Source organism: Schistocerca gregaria, chromosome 9, assembly GCF_023897955.1.
Source record: "Schistocerca gregaria isolate iqSchGreg1 chromosome 9, iqSchGreg1.2, whole genome shotgun sequence".
Classification (NCBI taxonomy): Eukaryota; Metazoa; Arthropoda; class Insecta; order Orthoptera; family Acrididae; genus Schistocerca; species Schistocerca gregaria.
The window spans coordinates 67,169,225-67,188,451 of record NC_064928.1 but is presented as its reverse complement, the minus strand read 5'-3'; the positions used below and the strand labels follow the sequence as shown (position 1 = coordinate 67,188,451).

Genomic DNA, 19,227 nt, shown 5'->3' with positions numbered 1-19,227 from the left:
AAATATAGCTAGAAAGATATATGGAAGGTTTTGCATTCCTCTTACTTGGGAAAAAGACTACGATATAGTTTCCTGGACTAAATTTTAAGTTATCCTAGAGCATACTGGATTCAAGTGGTAATAACAGAGGCTAACCATCTTTATATGACACAACAACAGAAGTGAGTACGGTAATTTGGAAAGTCCCTGCGGAACATAGCTGTTACAATGTATTCATACAGGTGTGTGTGTAGGGGAGAGGGAGGGGGGGGAAGAGAGGGGGGGGGGGGGGGGAGCGAGAGGTTGGATGCACGAGCTCTCCATAGCTTTGAGAAAGGATTTTTCCTAAGGCTAGCAGAGTCCTCAGTCTCTTTTATGTGCCTTTTCATGACTCAGCATATCTACTACTTGGTGAGTTGTTACCTTCAAAAGTAAAACTAATTACAGGAGATGATACAAGTAAACTGGAGGAGGTGTCAGATAAGGCTGATGTGTATCACACACTCTGTTTAATATCTATTTAAGCAATCCATTTAAAAAAGGTTTCCAACAGAAAGAGTTGTGTGTCAAGAGAAGGGAAAATAATAAAATTTTCAAGATTTGCTGATGACATAGTATTACTGACTGAAAATGAATAAGCAATAAACAATATCTTAAAAGAACTGAACACCAGGTGCGGAGATTGAAGATGCAAAACAAGCAGCAACATGCAAACAATATTGCACAGAACAAATGTGTTACAGAAAGTGTTGTATTTTCAGCTGTGTAGTAAAGTAATAATTTCAGGCAAAGATTAGTGAAGTAGTGTGCAAGCAGTGTTGTCCTATATGGTGCTGAAGCATGGACACACTGACACAGAGGAGAGACATGGTTACAGGCTTTTAAAATGTGGATCTGGAGAAGAACAGAATCTGGGAAATAAGGAATGAGGTAGCATTAACATAAGGTAAGTAAGAAAAGACAAATCTTGGAAACAATTAAGAGGAGGAAATAAATTGGCTAGGATACAGGATGAAAAGACTGGACAGTAAAGGACAGATTAGAAGGAATGCTGACTGGGAAGAAGACCACAGGAACAGGAAGACACCAGACTACTGACTGTAAAAATGAATCTGTCATATGCAGCTGCAAAAAGGATGAGGATAAACTGGGAGAAATGGAGAGGGCTCAACTTGCAGTGATCAACCTGGCTAATACACCACCACCACCAAATTTATTTTCTTTTTTTTTTCTTTTGACAAATTTACATATATTGTGGGGTATTCTGAAAGCATTGTTGGTCTGTTCCTAACTGAAAATTATCAGAAGAAGACATTCTCTCATACCATATTTTTTTTGTTAGTGCTATACTGACAAATTCCTAATATGCCACTGCACAGGTATGTCAGTGCACAGCTAAATCCTCAACATAACAGAGGTGAAATATAAAGATCAGACTAGGATGCACCAACATGCCTACACAGAAAAAATATTTGACAGTTAAATGAGAGAACCAAAGTATAGCAATAAATTGTTCAATGACAACAAAAAATCATCATTTTGTAATTGAGCATAAATTACAGGAATCTCAATTTGTCAACGTTTTCATATCAACAATACCTGACTTGCACTCGTTTATGTAAGGTCTTCAAAAACAACATTCTGTTTACGACAAAAAGTATAGTTTATGTGAGAACACAATATAATACTGACATAATTACTTCATTAAATAGCAAATAGCACATATCTCAACGAAATTACTATGTATGCATTGTGACGGGAAAGTTTCGCAAAAACTTTAAACTGTTCCCATAGCAGATACAAGTCACACAGACATGAATTTGTGCCCACACTGCACCATGAATCACTGTTACAAACAACTTACACACACACTACCACTCGTGAAGTAAAACTCATACAAAAAAACCTTCTATAAAGATCAGAAACTCACTCAACAGTGCTCATCCCTCATTTATGTTAGGGTTGTACTATCACATGGCCCCTTCCAACATTGCAACACATTTTTGTTTCTGACAACAACGAGTAGCCATACATGCTCTTAATTCATCAATACTAGCACACTGTTTCTTTCAGCTTTGGCACTAAAACTGGTGTTCTTTACCACATTCGAACGTCACGTGTCTCCTCAGCCCTCGCTTACACTGAGAAGACTGCCTGCAAGAATGATAACTAAATAGATTACATAACAATGTCAGAGATGTTTTCAATGTTAGGTTTTTTAAATGAGTATTGCCAAATGGTGACAGCAAACTGTTCATTTTTAGAGTGTGAAAATTCTCCTAACATGGAAGATCTTCACTTATTTTCCTGCCCCCCCCCCCTCCTAATCATTACAAAAATCACCATTACTATGATAACCATCATTGTCATTTACTTCTACTATTTCCATGTGACTGTCAAGGACCTCAGATGTTTTTAATGTTATCTCTTTTTTGAAGTGTCCTCAGATTTGTTGGCTTTTGATGTGTTAATACTGATCCTGGTGTTTCAAACCACTCCTTTTCTGCAATAGCTGGCTCCAAAAACCCTTCTTCACTAAATATCTGCACCTGACTGCATACAAACTTATGAGAAGCGGCAATAAAACCTGATTCACAAGTTGGGTTATTTAACTTAGGCAGTACTTGCGGATGAGATAAAAGTTGGGGCACGCTATCCTGGTCATGAGTAATGATATCTTCAAATTCATATTGGCCTACACTCTGACCAGAACCAGAGTGATTAATACTCTCTCTGTTCTTTGGTATCAATTTAGAAACAGAGTCAACTCCCTTGGGACTTCCTGTCTGGGATGACACAGTTGGAGAGAACCCTCTAAATGACTGTACCTTTTCTTCTGGCTCATTCTGACCCAAAATAAATCATGACACAGAAGCAGGTTCACACTTCATAGTTTCTGGAGTTACTGATGGAAAATCTTCCACTGCCTTTGCTCAAATTAACTGCATCTACACATCCAATGCCAGACAGCCCCTTACTTGAAGGGCCTCCAAGAGCTTAAAAATGGCTCTAAGCTTTATTGTGGTACATTTACTTTGCCACAGTGCATAAAGTCCATCAAAGCCTTAACCATTTCATATTTTACATTGTACAGGATAATAACTGGATGGTTCTCATAGTTTTCAGAAAACAGTGCCTCAAAATATGGACTACAGGCTGAAAGAATTATTTTATGTGCTCTTAAATACCACACTGAGCACTAGTTGTGTAGTCCATTAATGTCTCACTGCCCAGCAGAGCATAAAAAAGACTCCAAAGTGGCTTGGTGCTTATTCCACTTCAGATGAACATTGTTGCTCTGGTACATCCTGTAGAACCTGTCATCGCATGACTTCAAACTCTTGTATAAAGCTCACTAAATTAGCTCAGTGATATTGTTTACTACACACATTCAGTTTCCTTGGAACAACACATAAGTAATTAACTACAAGTTGATCATCTTCTACAGAGAAATAGTGTTTCTCAGAATACTGCAAAGCAGAATTGTCAATTGGCTGTGGACAACAGCTAATCCCTGACTTCAGATGTCCTACAAATTGCAAATGCCTCTGTTGTTCAGAAACTGAACATCGTGACTTAGTCTGTAAACGTAATCTTATGTTAATCCAACTATTTCCACAAATTAAAAGTTTTTTAAACATATAACAACATTTTAATTGGACAGATAAAGAATCTACTCACCATGGGGTAACAAAACACACACATGAAAGATGGTTGTAATTGGCAAGATTTCAGAGCCAGTGCTCTGTCTGCATATTACTCTGTCTTCAAACTCAAATTTTGACACATGCAGTCCCCAACAATCAGTCTTCCCTTCTCATCCAATGCAGTAAGTATCCCCTGACCCACAATTCTAGGTGATTTTCCCAAAATCTATCTCTTTTCTTAGACCTCTCCAATCATTTTCCTTCATCCCTCTTACTTCCCCTTCATCCCATCTGCCTGAAGAAGGAGTCACTGGCTCCGAAAGCATGCCAATTACAACAATCCTTTATGTGTGTCATCTGTCGGGCTTTGTGAGTAGATTTTTTAAGTATCCAATTAAATTATTTTGTCAACAATTGATTGTTTTCATTGTTATATAATAATATTTGTAACGCATGAGTGTGGGGTGCAATGACTACTACGGTAATTACAAAAAAGGAAACAATCAGAAATGATTGCAAATCAAGAAGCACACATGATCATTGCACATAAATGATGCTGAGAATCGACTCAAACTGAGGTGTAGGATTTTGGAATTATACATTATAGCTACAAACAATACATGCCTTCTCTACCCATTGCACATCTGGAACTCTCAGAAAAACAGAAATTTTCATGAACTTCAGAAACATTGTTACAGGAATGCATGTACACAAAAAATACAGAATTGGCTGCGTTCCCGTACATTACTAATGGAACACATGTAGACCTACAAAGCATTTTCAGTATGTTACCCAACATAATGTATACATGAGATTGCTTGTATTATTAACTGACATGCACGTAGATGTACCCATTTCCAATGTAGCATATGTAAGTGTTTCTATTCCTTACTGACATGGCAACAGTTATTCACTAGACTGTTACATAGTTTTTATGTTACGCTGCTATTATTAAGAAAAGATAACAGAAAATGAAATAAGATAGAAAAAATAACAACAGCACTTCCTACCAGGGAATGAAACTGAAAATTAAATAGCAAAAGGGAATTAAAGAGGTAACTAACAAAAAAATATTTAAAAAGGCAGTTAATGCATACCCTCAACTAATCATACTATGTTGGGCTGTATTAAGCTCACATGCATAAATCCATTCTAAAATTGCAGCTGGTTGAATAAACAACTAACTCTTCAGAAAACCATGGGCTTCTGACAGTTGTAAATATATTGCTTAATGTCACATTTTATGTGCCATAAAAATAAAGTGTGGTGTGCTGCGTTGTCAAAAGTCGAAGTAGTGTTTGCTATATAGCCAAAAAAGCAAAAATGTAGTTTCCTTGTTATAGGGAAAACACACATCAAGTCAAAACTTATTCTGCATGCTCCCAATTCCCTGCTTCCATACTGAGAGAAAATAAGGTAACAGTGACAGTAATGTGATATTGTGTACCAACAAAAAAATGAAGACCCATCCCTGTGCAGCCTTCACCCCATACTACCAGATCAATGGCAAATTCTAAAAGTCACACAAAGAAATACAGTGTGAAAAGAACTTGTTTTCCCATGTGCACCAACTACACTGATAATTCACATGCTTCCAAAATAACGCAATCCCTCAACAGGATTTCACTAGGTCTTATAAGATGAAAATACTGTATAATATTGTTAGTTCTCATAGCAGATGCAGAATACTGGTCAAAAGCAGGTGGCAAACTTTCAATAAAAATAATGCTACAATTCATATATAATGCTAATGTGTGTTTATGTAAGTGTACCTTTGTATTTTCAATATTGTAACAGCATGCAGCAATCCTGAAAGTGCCAAGAAGAGGTCTGCACACATTGTGAAGCAGTAGAAACAAGGAAAAGCCAGAGGGCAGGAAGAAACAGCTGGGAAACATGGAAATCAGAGGTGGAAGATGGTAGTTCTACAATATGTGAGGAGAACAGAGAAAACACATCAAGAGAACTTGAGATGATACAGTGAAACTGTGAGTAAACATTTGTAAACAGAACATGTAAAATGTCTCAGAATGATTCTCACTCTACAGCAAAGCTTAGGCTCATTTGAAAATTTCTCATTTGCCATTTCCAGTTACTATTAAATCAGCAAACTCTGTACAATAAATTGTTGCGACTGTATCTTTCCTAAGCTAAAACAGTGTTTCCAGACTGTGAAAGCAAGGCAACATATGGCGTGTACAAATCGTCAAACAGGAAAATATATTATGGGAACTATGAGGGTTTCAGATGAAGAACAGGATCAGTCCAGAACAAAATTTTCACTCTGCAGCAGAGTGTACATTGACATGAAACTTCCTGTCAGATTAAAACTGCGTGCCGGACCGAGACTCGAAGTCAGGACATCTGTCCTTTGCGGACAAGTGCTCTACCACTGAACTACCCAAGCAAGACTTGGGACCTATCATCACAGCTTTAATTCTGCCAATATCTTGCCCTACCTTCGAAACATGAGCTCTCCTGCGAAGCTTACAGAACTAGCACTCCTCGAAGAAAGGATATTGTGGAGACACGGCTTAGCCACAGTCTGGGGGATGTTTACAGAATGAAATTTTCACTCTGCAGCAGAGTGTGCGCTGATATGATACTTCCTAGCAGATTAAAACTGTGTGTGAGACTGAGACTCAAACTTGGGACATTTTCCTTTTGATCTGCCAGGAAGTTCCATATCAATGCACATTCCACTGCAGAGTGAAAATTTTATTCTGGAAACATTCTCCAACCTGAGGCTAAGCCGTGTCTCCACAATGTCCTTGCTTGGAAGGTGGGAGATGAAGTATGGCAGAATTAAAATTGTGAGAATGGGTTGTTAGTCGTGCTTGGGTAGCTCAGTGGTAGAGCACTTGCCCGCGAAGGGCAAAGGTCCTGAGTTTGAGTATCAGTCTGGCGCATAGTTTCAATCTGCCAGGAAGTTTCATAACAGAATCAGACCTTTTAGTGAAAATAATAGTAAATTGTTTAAGGTTAAATTACTTGAGGAACTTGACCGGAGTCATCGGAAACAGATTTCATACATACTGAAACATATAGCTGTGGGCAGACCTGTTACAATTAATGGTAAGAACAAACCTTGATTAACAATAACGCATCATATAGACCTCAATAAATCACAAAGAAAGCCACACATTATTTATTAGAATTTTGTATTATTTTCCAATAACAAATAAAATAAAAGCCTTTCCTACAAAAAAAAGTTTTATGAGGATACTCATTTTTAAATGACTCTGCCAGGACATCAACAGATATCTAATGGCTGATACTGTTTGCAGTGATAAATTGCCTTCATGTAACCAAGAAACCTAAATTTTCCTTGCTATTTATGCACAACACTTAACTGTTTCTTTAATATAGAGTTTCTAAGCCTTGGAACAAAAATGTAATATGTTCCACACCACAGTCAATGAAATAGGATTCATTCTTCAGTAGATCCATTTTCCACATCTCTCTATATATACACTACATATTTTCTCTACATATGGATGCACGAAATGGTGACTCATTTTATTTTTCTGTTACCTACTCAAGTCCCCATTGTTGTACTTCATTTAAATTTTTGTGGCAACTATTTTTCCAGCAAACCACTGTATATGGCAGTCTATCAAAAGTTGCTTCAGAACTAGATTCCAAGACACTGTACAGGTGTGTCAATTATGTCTGTATCCGGTGATAATAGTCAACAGTGTAGACAGACAATAAGGGCTTTATCTTTCTATATACTTGAAATACACTACTCCTGTTCAGATATCAATTTGTATTTTATTTTTTTATACAAGAACCTGGAAATTCAAGTTTTCTTACAGTATGTTACTTCTGTAAAAAATTTCAAGATACAGTAGGCTTCTCTAAAGTTACATTTAGGAATATTCCAACACGCTTAGATCTAAATAGTTACAAACTGCCGAATCGCACAATACAACATGTACTGACAAACTGAGAGCCATTTTTCTTTGTCGCATAAATAGCACGATGAGCCCTTCCGGTTAATTCCGGACATAAAATACCTCCCCATTCGGATGCTCGAATGGAAGATGCTGAGGGAGGCAATATTAAATAAGAAAGAGAAGAAGATTATGATTAGGGAATATAGAATGTTAAGACAAAATTACAAGTGGAAAAGTTGTACAATTTGAAGGAGGAAATTAAAAGAAACAGAGTGGAAAATCAAAATTAATCTGAAGGGATACATAACTCAGTTCTTGATGTGTCATAATTATCAGCTAGTAATTCAGTCAGATTTTACAACTAACAGAATTCTGTAATTTTTAAATATAAACACTACTTGATTTGCACTCATATATTTAAGGTCTTTTGTTTACAACAAAATATATAACTGATGACAATACAATACCATTACTAGCATAATCACTGCATTAAATAGGTAGTAATATCTCTCTCATGGACAATTACTTCACACACTTTGGAACTGCCAAGTTTCCACATAAACATAAAATACACTCATAACAGACACAAGATACAGAAGGATGAATCTCTATCCATACAGCACAGGGAATAACTACCTCGAGCAGGTTACACATACACGCTGCCACTGATGAAATAAATCACACGCAAAACCACCCACTCTAATGATCAGGAACTAGTTTGACAAAACTCACCCCTCTCTTGGTTTTAAGTTCAAATTAACATTTATCCCCTTCAAAAAGAACTTACTTTTTCTGCAGGTGATAATGGCGAGCAGCCATATGTCTCTTTAAATTATCACCCCTAGTAAACCGATAGTCACAGTGAGAGCACTGAAACTGGGGCTCTTTACCACACTGAAGCTTCATGTGTCTCCATAGCCCTTGTGGATGCTGATACGACTTTCCACAAGAATGACAACTAAACCGTTTACGCGATACCGTCTGGGATGTTGTCGAAGTCATGCTATTCAAATCAGCACTGCCAAATATCGAATGTATATGGTTAATCCCTCGAGTACAAAAATTCTCTTCACATTTCAGACCTTCACTTACTCTCCTGACTTCTGCATTGTCAACTTCAGCACCGTCACAATCATCACGATAATCATCATCGCCAGGATAATTGCTGTCATCGGCAGTAAGATCTTCCACAATTTCCATATGAGTCTCAAGGATCTCAGATTTTATTTCTATTGGTACCTCCTCCAGTTGGTGTGTAGTCATATCTGCTGACCTATTGTCTGCTAATACTGCTTCTGGCATTATGAACTGTTCATTTTCTGTAACAGCCATTTCACCACTGGGACTCTGCAACTCATTACACACAGACTGAGAAGGAATTGGACTGAAAAGTGGTTCAGAAGTTGAGTTACTCATTACTGGCAATACTTGTCTTTGAGATGGAAGCTGATGCACACTATCAAGGTCAGGAGTGATGACCTCTTGAAGCACATTTTGGCCTTTACTCCTATCAGAACCAAAATGATTAATACTTGTTCCGTACTTTTCGATGGATTTACAATCAGAATCTAATTCCCTCGTACCTAAGTCCTGTGAGGACACAACTGGAGAGCATCTTCTAAATGACTGTACATTATCATCTAGCTCTGTCTGATCTGAGGTAAAGTGTGACACAGGAGGAGGTTCAGATTGCCGAGTTTCTGGAGGTACTGATGGTGCATTGCTTCCTCTGCCTTTCTGTACGTTGGCGTCATCCACACATCCACTGCCAGACAGCCCCCTTATCTGAAGGGACTCCGAGAGCTTCAGAACACAACTAAGCTCCTCATGTGGTATATTTACTTCACCACGGTACATAAAATCCATCAATGCCTTCACCACGGCATACTTTACATCGTGCAATATGATAATAGGATGCTTCTCATAGTTTTTAGTGAACAGTTCCTCAAAATATGGACTACATGCTGAAAGAATTATTTTATGTGCTCTTAAATGCTGCCCCTGTGCACTAATTGTGCAGTCTGTTAATTTCTCATTGTCCAACAAGGCATCAAAAACAGACACCAAAGTAGACTGGTGCTTATTCCATCTTAAATGAACATTGTTGCTCTGGTCCATTTTCTTTAGCTGTGTTCACGAGACCTCAATCTCTTGTATAAATATGCCTCAACTACTACAGTAACACCATTTACTAGTAAAGTTTAGTTTTCTTGCAACAACACAAAAACAATTATCTCCAAATAGGTAATCTTCATGCAGTGAAGTAATGTTTCGCAGATTTCAGCGTGTGGAATCTTCAATCATTTGAGAATAACAGATAATCCGTAGTACAGATTCTCTTCCAAATCGTAGATACAGTTGCTGTTCCAGAAATTTTGAGCGCCTGACCTAGTGTGGAAACAATCTTATGTTAATCCAATTATCTCCAGGAAGAATAAGTTATAAAATTATTTACACTGCATAATTGTAGGATACAAAGACCATTAGGGTAACTAACTAGAAATGGTTACAAATCTCCAGGAAGAATAAGTTAGGAAATTATTTACAGTGTGCGATTTTAGGGCACAAGGACTATTCGGGTAACTGACCAGAAGTGATCACAAATTAAGATGATGCACGATTGTTTCACATTAATATTGTTGAAAATTCAGCGAAACAAAGGTGGTTTTGCTGTGACATTGGGTGGAAAAGTTTCACTTGTTCTGCCCGACAATTTACTCTGTGTAGAAATACATTTTGTATATTTATTAGTATTATGTTACATGAAATAAACGTCAACTTACAAACTCTTTTCTGGAACAGAGCTATATCCAAAAATGAAAAATATCAGTTACTGAAATTTTCACACACAATTTTATTATGAAAACACTAGCTGAGTGTTGTGTTGCCTGCATATTCAGTATGGTGTGCACATTTCTTTTTTTTATCAGATTTTTATGTTGTTCACAAATTGCAACACCATCTAAGGTTTTCACACTAAGCCATAGAAGCATGATCTTCTCTGAATGTACTGCTGACCAAAATGCGATTCTGTCAGCTTGAGTCTAAGGTTTTTGTTAATTATGCATTTTAGGTTCTTCTGGTGATGTTTCACAGAAACTTTCAAACTCTAACATATATTTCTCAATATGTAACTCAGAAGCAAAACACTAATTTTCATCGATTTAGTTAAAAAAAAATTTTAATACAACAATATATTTTCTTACAACTTTCATGCCTTATTTCAACACCTTAGGGATTGAATTTCCAAAAACAGTGAAACATGTATTTTTATTTCTAACAGAGAATCGAAACAAATTTTTGTACATATAGCTTTGAAAATGCTGATGTTTCATCCTGTATTTCACTCCCTTTGGGCATTAAATTTCTGAAAACAATGAAACATATATATGTTTTATTTCTAACCAAGAAGTCAAACACCAAATTTCATAAGTGTAGCTTTGAAAATGCTTTAGTAGTTTCTTTAATAATGATTTCTTGGCAAAAAAATCATTCACCAGCTATTTTACCCCTTTAGTCATGATTTTCCAAAAATGCTGAAATATGTATTTTTTCATTTCTAAATCAGTTTTCATAGTCCTAGCTTCAAAATTGCCATAATAGTAACGTACTTTCAAAAAGCCTTTCATCCCCTCAGAACTTGAGTTTCCAAGAATGCTAAAAAAACTATTTTTTTTTATTTGTAATTAAGATATCAAAAACAAATTTTCATAGCTGTGGTTTTATAAATACTTTAGTAGTTCTTTAATAATAATATGTTTAAAAAAATTTAACCAACATGTTGTTAATGAAACAGGCATTCAGTTGTGGAGAAACATTTGAATAAATTCCTCACTGTAACTTTTTAACCCATCATTCAACAATTCGATGCATATTCTTTGCCATTTTTAACGATTTGGATTTCTTCACTTAAATCCATTTTCTGCCCCTTGCCCATTTAGGGAAAAATGAGGAGACAAGATCAAATATTTTGAAGCAGTCCCTCCTGAAATTAAAGTGGATTGCTACTGCCCTCTTGTAGTACCCGCCTGTGTGAAATGCATTGCTGTTGTTGTGGTCTTCAGTCCTGAGACTGGTTTGATGCAGCTCTCCATGCTACTATCATACAGTAAAGCTGCATGCCCTTGGGAAAAATTACGGCCGTAGTTTCCCCTTGCTTTCAGCCGTTCACAGTACCAACACAGCAAGTCCGTTTTGGTTATTGTTACAAGGCCAGATCAGTCAATCATCCAGACTGTTGCCCTTGCAACTACTGAAAAGGCTGCTGCCCCTCTTCAGGAACCACACGTTTGTCTGGCCTCTCAACAGATACCCCTCCGTTGTGGTCGCACCTACGGTACGGCTATCTGTATCGCTGAGGCACACAAGGCTCCCGACCAACGGCAAGGTCCATGGTTCATGGGTGGTGGTGAATGTATTATGTGAATGCATTAATGTACTCAATTCAGTACACCACACTGCGAAGATGGCAATTCTGTCTGTAACGTAAGTAGCTGTTTTCTATTTCCTGTAGTATCATTAGCGATGCTGTACTCAAAAATTTAGGGATTCTTCCACAAGAACGGCAGAAACTCAAGCTTACATACTAAGGAAAAATACAAAAGGGTGAGTGAAGCACAAAATGTGGTAATTACAATACTGCTACAGAATAGCAAAGACCATAATTGAACAGCTCTCAACTTCTGAAATTTAAACACTCATTTCCTCTCACATTCATTTTCGTAATTAATGTATAAAGAACTTACACAAGGATTTAACTGATAGTAAGCTGTAAATGCTGCATCTCATTTACTAGTTTTTTTCTTTTTTTTTTTTTTTCTTTTCAAGTAAACATTATCTATTTAGAATGAAGCAACTTTTTATTTTGCAGTAACCCAGCTATTTCAGAACCTTATTTGTACCACAACTTGTGTGGGTGTCTGAGACATTCTGTAAGAAAACCTATTGCTTCATAAAAAAATTCTTGAAGAGATCATGGTTGGACAAAGGTGTCAAAGTCAAAGTCATACCCCTCCAACAGTGTCACAAGCCCAATTTGGAAAGGAAAACTGGGTTTTATGTTGTAAGAATATTTTTAGGAAATAATGAAATCACTCATCTACTCCCTCCCAGGAACCATGGACCTTGTTGTTGGTCGGGAGGCTTGCGTGCCTCAGCGATACAGATGGCCGTACTGTAGGTGCAACCACAACGGAGGGGTATCTGTTGAGAGGCCAGACAAATGTGTGGTTCCTGAAGAGGGGCAGCAGCCTTTTCAGTAGTTGCAAGGGCAACAGTCTGGATGATTGACTGATCTGGCCTTGTAACACTAACCAAAACAGCCTTGCTGTGCTGGTACTGCGAACAGCTGATAGCAAGGGGAAACTACAGCCGTAATTTTTCCCGAGGGCATGCAGCTTTACTGTATTGTTAAATGATGATGGCGTCCTCTTGGGTAAAATATTCCAGAGTAAAATAGTCCCCCATTTGGATCTCCAGGCGGGTACTACTCAAGAGGACATCGTTATCAGCAGAAAGAAAACTGGCATTCTACGGATCGGGGTGTGGAATGTCAGATTCATTAATCGGGCAGGTAGGTCAGAAAATTTAAAAAGGGAAATGGATAGGTTAAAGTTAGATATAGTGGGAATTAGTGAAGTTCGGCGGCAGGAGGAACAAGACTTTTGGTCAGTTGAATACAAGGTTATAAATACAAAATGAAATAGGGGTAAGGAAGGGGTAGGTTTAATAATGAATAAAAAAATAGGAGCACAGGTAAGCTACTACAAACAGCATAGTGAATGCATTATTGTGGCCATGATACATACGAAGCCCACACCTACTACAGTAGTACAAGTTTATATGCCAACTAGCTCTGCAAATGACGAAGAAATTGAAGAAATGTATGATCAAATAAAAGAAATTATTCAGATAGTGAAGGGAGATGAAAATTTAATAGTCACGGGTGACTGGAATTCGAGAGTAGAAAAAGGGAGAGAAGGAAACATAGTGGATGAATAAGGATTGGGGCAGAGAAATGAAAGACGAAGCCATCTGGTAGAATTTTGCACAGAGCATAACTTAATCATAGCTAACACTTGGTTCAAGAATCATAAAAGAAGGTTGTACACATGGAAGAAGCCTGGAGATACTGACAGGTTTCAGATAGATTATATAATGGTAAAACAGAGATTTAGGAACCAGGTTTTAAATTCTAAGACATTTCCAGGGGCAGATGTGGACTCTGACCACAATCTATTGGTTATGAACTGCAGATTAAAACTGAAGAAACTGCAAAAAGGTAGGAATTTAGGGGGATGGGACCTGGATAAACTGACGAAACCAGAGGTTGTACAAAGTTCAGGGAGAGCATAAGGGAAGAATTTAATAGAGAAAAGAAATACAGTAGGAGAAGAATGGGTAGCTCTGAGGGATGAATTGCAGGAAAAACGCCTCAAAAATGAGATCGACAGGAAGTGCAAAATGGCTAAGCAGGGATGGCTAGAGAACGAATGGAAAGATGTTCAGGCTTATCTCACTAGGGGTAAGATAGATACTGCCTACAGGAAAATTAAAGAGACCTTTGGAGAAAAGAGAACCACTTGTATGAATATCAAGAGCTCAGATGGAAACCCAGTTGTAAGCAAAGAAGGGAAAGCAGAAAGGTGGAAGGAGTATATAGAGGGTCTATACAAGGGCGATGTACTTGAGGACAATATTATGGAAATGGAAGAGGATGTAGATGAAGATGAAATGGGAGATACGATATTGCGTGAAGAGTTTGACAGAGCACTGAAAGACCTAAGTCAAAACAAGGCCCCCGGAGTAAACAACATTCCATTAAAACTACTGACGGCCTTGGGAGAGCCAGTCATGAGAAAACTCTACCATCTGGTGAGCAAGATGTATGACACAGGCGAAATACTCTCAGGTTTCAAGAAGAATATAATAATTCCAATCCCAAAGAAAGCAGGTGCTGACAGATGTGAAAATTACCGAACAATCAGTTTAATAAGTCACAGCTGCAAAATACTAACGCGAATTCTTTACAGACAAATGGAAAAACTGGCAGAAGCTGACCTCGGAGAAGATCAGTTTCGATTCCATAGAAATGTTGGAACACGTGAGGCAATACTGACACTGCGATTTATCTTAGAAAATAGATTAAGGAATAGCAAACCTACATTTCTAGCATTTGTAGACTTAGAGAAAGCTTTTGACAATGTTGACTGGGATACTCTCTTTCCAATTCTGAAAGTGGCAGGGGTAAAATACAGGGAGCAAAAGGCTATTTACAATTTGTACAGAAACCAGATGGCAGTTGTAAGAGTCGATGGTCATGGAAGGGAAGCAGCGGTTGGGAAGGTAGTGAGACAGGGTTGTAGTCTCTCACTGATGTTATTCAATCTGTGTATTGAGCAAGCAGTAAAGGAAACAAAAGAAAAATTTGGAGTAGGTATTAAAATCCATGGAGAAGAAATAATAACTTTGACATTTGCCGATGACATTGTAATTCTGTCAGAGACAGCAGAGGACTTGGAAGAGCAGTTGAACGGAATGGACAGTGTCTTGAAAGGATGATATAAGATGAACATCAACAAAAGCACAATGAAGGAAAATGGAATGTAGTTGAATTTAGTCAGTTGATGCTGAGGGAATTAGATTAGGAAATGAGACACTTAGAGTAGTAAAGGAGTTTTGCTATTTGGGGAGCAAAATAACTGATGATGGTCGAAGTAGAGAGGATATAAAATGTAGACTGGCAATGGCAAGGAAAGTGTTTCTGAAGAAGAGAAATTTGTTAATATTGAGTATAGGTTTAAGTCACAGGAATTCGTTTCTGAAAGTATTTGTATGGAAGTGAAACATGGATAATAAAGAGTTTGAACAAGAAGAGAATAGGAGCTTTTGAAATGTGGTGCTACAGAAGAATGCTGAAGATTAGATGGGTAGATCACATAACTAATGAGGAGGTATTGATTGGAGGGTAGCGTGGAGGGTAAAAATCGAAGAGGGAGACCAAGAGATGAATGCAGTAAGCAGATTCAGAAGGATGTTGGTTGCAGTAGGTACTGGGAGATGAAGAAGCTTGCACACGATAGAGTAACATGGAGAGCTGCATCAAACCACTCTCTGAACTGAAGACCACATCAACAACATCAACAACAACAACAACTCATCTACTGTGTCTGGCAAACTTCTTTATACTGTTCACCTTAAATCTCACTGAACAGTTTAACCGAGTCAGCATTTATGATTGTGTGAAGTCGTGCTTCTCAGCTAAACCCAACCGACAGCAATGCTTTATTAATAATACAAACACTCAGTGAATTTTGAACTTTTTCTTTAATAAATAGTATATATTAACAAATGGTACAGTTTCCTGTAACTTCTGTAACCCAAATTTGCCTTCTACTGACGGGCAATAATGTAAGTTAAATATAATGCTATTTATATCTAGTTTACTATCTTAAAAGCATAACCCCTCTAGTGTAAGTTAAGCTCAGCATAAGTGTAGTGTCTTCATTTTGTGTAGTCTTCTACATGCCTTAAATCAAATGCATGCTCAGCCTTGATGCGAGATGGAATTTATTTCACTTAATAAAAAATGTATAAAAGTACAAAATAATTGTAACTCACAGTAAACTGCCTTTGCTGACCCAACAAAATTTGTCCCCAATAACTGCACCCAACACAAACAAAAACATTTCACTCAAGGTACATTTAATCAGTTAACACAAAACCTGACAGTGTGTCCTCAGAAAATCTGCACTCACTCGGTAAACAGATTTTCTGTTGTCCATCTAGACTGCTTTAATATTTTTAATCAATTGGTTTCGGTATACATGATCATCTTCAGCTGTACAAATAAAAGACCTGCAGATAAAAGTAAAATAGCATCTAATACAACAATATGCAATGAAGTTATTACACAGATTAAAAATAAATCTGACTGTATTACTTATAAGAGTAGTGAGAACAGAATAGCGGTCTGGGAGAAGCCATTTTATATACATAGCCCACAAGGCAACTGCCAGCAGGCGGCCTCTGGTACATTTGCCACATATGAATGAAAAATACATTTCAAAACTGAATTAAAAATATATTTTTTTGTTTCTTGAGACTACTGCTCTTGGAAATACTTGATTTAAAGTTGTGGTTTGCCTGGGGCAAAACATTATAAAATGTCACAAAAATATGTAACTCGAATGGCAAATGGTGTACAAATCTGTGACACAGCTGTGGGCATCCAGATGGCACCCTCCTTTGCCACCTTTATATGGGTCACCTAGAGGAAACTTTCCTATCCTCCCAAAATGCCAAACTGCTTTTCTGGTTCAGATGCACTGATGACATCTTCAAGCTCTGGACTCTGGGCCGAGACACCCTATCTTCATTCCTTCACAACCTCATCACCTTCTCTCCGAACTGCTTCGCCTGGTCTGCCCAGTGTGCCACCTTCCTTGATGTTGTCCTCCTTCCCTCCAATGATTCCATCTACACTTCTGTCCATATTAAACCCCCCAACCATCAACAGTACCCACATTTCCGCAACTGTCACCCCTTTCACATCATAAAATCCCTTCCATACAGCAGTGACAGGGACTCCCTGCTGCGGGTCTCACTGAGGCCTTTACAGACAGACACTAGCCCCAAGACCTAGTCCACAAACACATGTCCCGTACCATTTCCCCTCACATCCCTAATGCTACCACCAGCCTCATCACACAGTACCGCCCTGGACTGGAACGACTGAACCACATCCTTTGCCATCGAGTCCCACCGTGCATCTGAGATTCTTCCCATCCCTCCTAAAATGGTGTTCCATCACCCGCTCAACCTCCACCACATCCTAGTCCATCTCAATGCCAATCCCAATTCCGATCTCTTGCTTCAAGGATCATATCCCCGTAGAAGACACAGGTGCAAGACCTACCCATTCCACCTGACCAGCACTTCCTGTTCCAGTTCTGTCACGGGTTTACCCTACACAATCAGGGGCTGCGCTACCTGTGAAAGCAGCCACATTGTGTATCATATCTGCTGCAATCACTGTACAGCTTTCTATATTGGTATAAATACCAACCAGCTGTCCACCAGGGTGAGTGGCCACTGTCAAACTGTGCCCAAGATCAAAATAGACCACGTTGTGACACAACATGCAGCTGAACATAACACACTCGATTTCTACGGCTGCTTTACTGATTAAGCCGTGTGGATCCTCCCCTCTACGACCAGTTTTTCTGAGCTGCACAGTTTATAACACATTCTCTGCTCCCATAATTATCCCAGCCTCAACCTATGGTAACATAATGTCCCCACACCCTCCACCCACCAGTTTCCACCCTGTCAGCCCTATCATATCCTCCCCATTCTCATCTCCCACCTTCTTTGTTTGCCACCCTCTGCCAATCCACCTGCTCATCTTTCCCCACTCCTCTCCTTTTTCACTCTGTTTTCCCCACTTCTACGCCCCAAAACCTTCTGATGCTGTGCCTGTTGGAATTCTGGTCCTTGCACATTATGCCAGACAACACTCCTCTCTCCTCCCACCCATACACTACTATCCCTTCCCCTTTCCCTCCCTATACAGACTGCTGCTTCCATCCTGTGTGATAGTCACAGTCTGGCCTCAGTGGCCAGAGCTAAAGGTCATGTGTGTGAGGTATGCTGTCCTGTGTGAATAAGTGGTGTGGTTTATCTTTTTCTGACAAAGATTGCGGCTGAAAATTTGTGGGTAAGTGTTTCTTAATTGTCCCTGTCTGCAACCTAACATGTAATCTTAACAGTAAGTAGCAATCTGCCTTTTCCAACACTGTAGTTGGTGCACATAAACGCACTTTTCATTCATATGTGACAAATGTACCAGATGCTACAAGCTAGTAGTTGTCTTGTGGGCCATAAGAATAACACGGTTTCTCACAGACACTACGTAGCATATAAATTTTGCTGCGATGTTGAATAAGTTACTCTTGTAACTGACAAAATCACATTCTAGTACATTTGAATTTTGATACAGTATAATAGCAATTTTGCACGTCATAGAGTGTATGTTGATTTGCTCTATCTGATTGTGGTTAATGCGAACTGAAACCAGTCATATAAAAAAAAATTAAAGCAGTCTAGAAGGTCACTAAAAAAACTAACAATCAATTAGTAGAAGTCACCTGATGATAGTAGCCTGTTGTAAAAACACTGTGCCTACCTCAGTTTTAAGATTACACTTTCACTGAAACAGAAGAGAGAGGAAGGCTCATACAAGAGAAGTCTGGTATTTATTATGTAACAATACAAATTCGTATAGAATACTACTCATTGAGCAGCAGACAGACACATTTAAAAGTCAGCTATCAAATAAGTTATCTGACAAAGCACTTCCTCAGATGAAGATGCACACTCATTCAAACATGCACAACTCACGAACTACAGCTGCAGTCATCCCCAGGCACTGAAGTTCCATTGAGGTGAGTAGCAATCTCAGCTGGGGTAGCATAGGGAGTACAAAGCAGGTGCGGGAGTGGAGGGAGAGGTTGAGAGTGAGGATAGCAGAGTAGAGGTGGGGCAAGACAAATGTGACTGATTGTTGCTCAATGTCGCCCCTATGTGGTGTACAGCTATCTGTGTCAACTTGCACTGTTATATAGTACTGGATTTGTCACTGTTTACTAGCTATTAATTACCATTTATCACATAATTACATTACTGAAAATGGAGATGCTGAG

General features: G+C 38.4%; 2 protein-coding genes across 2 annotated transcripts in view; both read right to left on the bottom strand.

Annotated features, from left to right (window-relative positions):
* Window positions 1-19,227, bottom strand: part of LOC126291625 (longitudinals lacking protein-like) — a 293,043-nt gene that overhangs the window by 39,676 nt on the left and 234,140 nt on the right. The window lies entirely within an intron of this gene.
* LOC126291629 (protein jim lovell-like) overlaps window positions 7,924-19,227 on the bottom strand; it is a 50,671-nt gene continuing 39,367 nt past the window's right edge. Inside the window, exon 2 of the mRNA XM_049985194.1 lies at window positions 7,924-9,913. Coding sequence (XP_049841151.1) covers window positions 8,309-9,643 — 1,335 coding nt within the window. The 5' untranslated portion in view covers window positions 9,644-9,913 and the 3' untranslated portion in view covers window positions 7,924-8,308. The remainder of the gene's footprint in view (window positions 9,914-19,227) is intronic.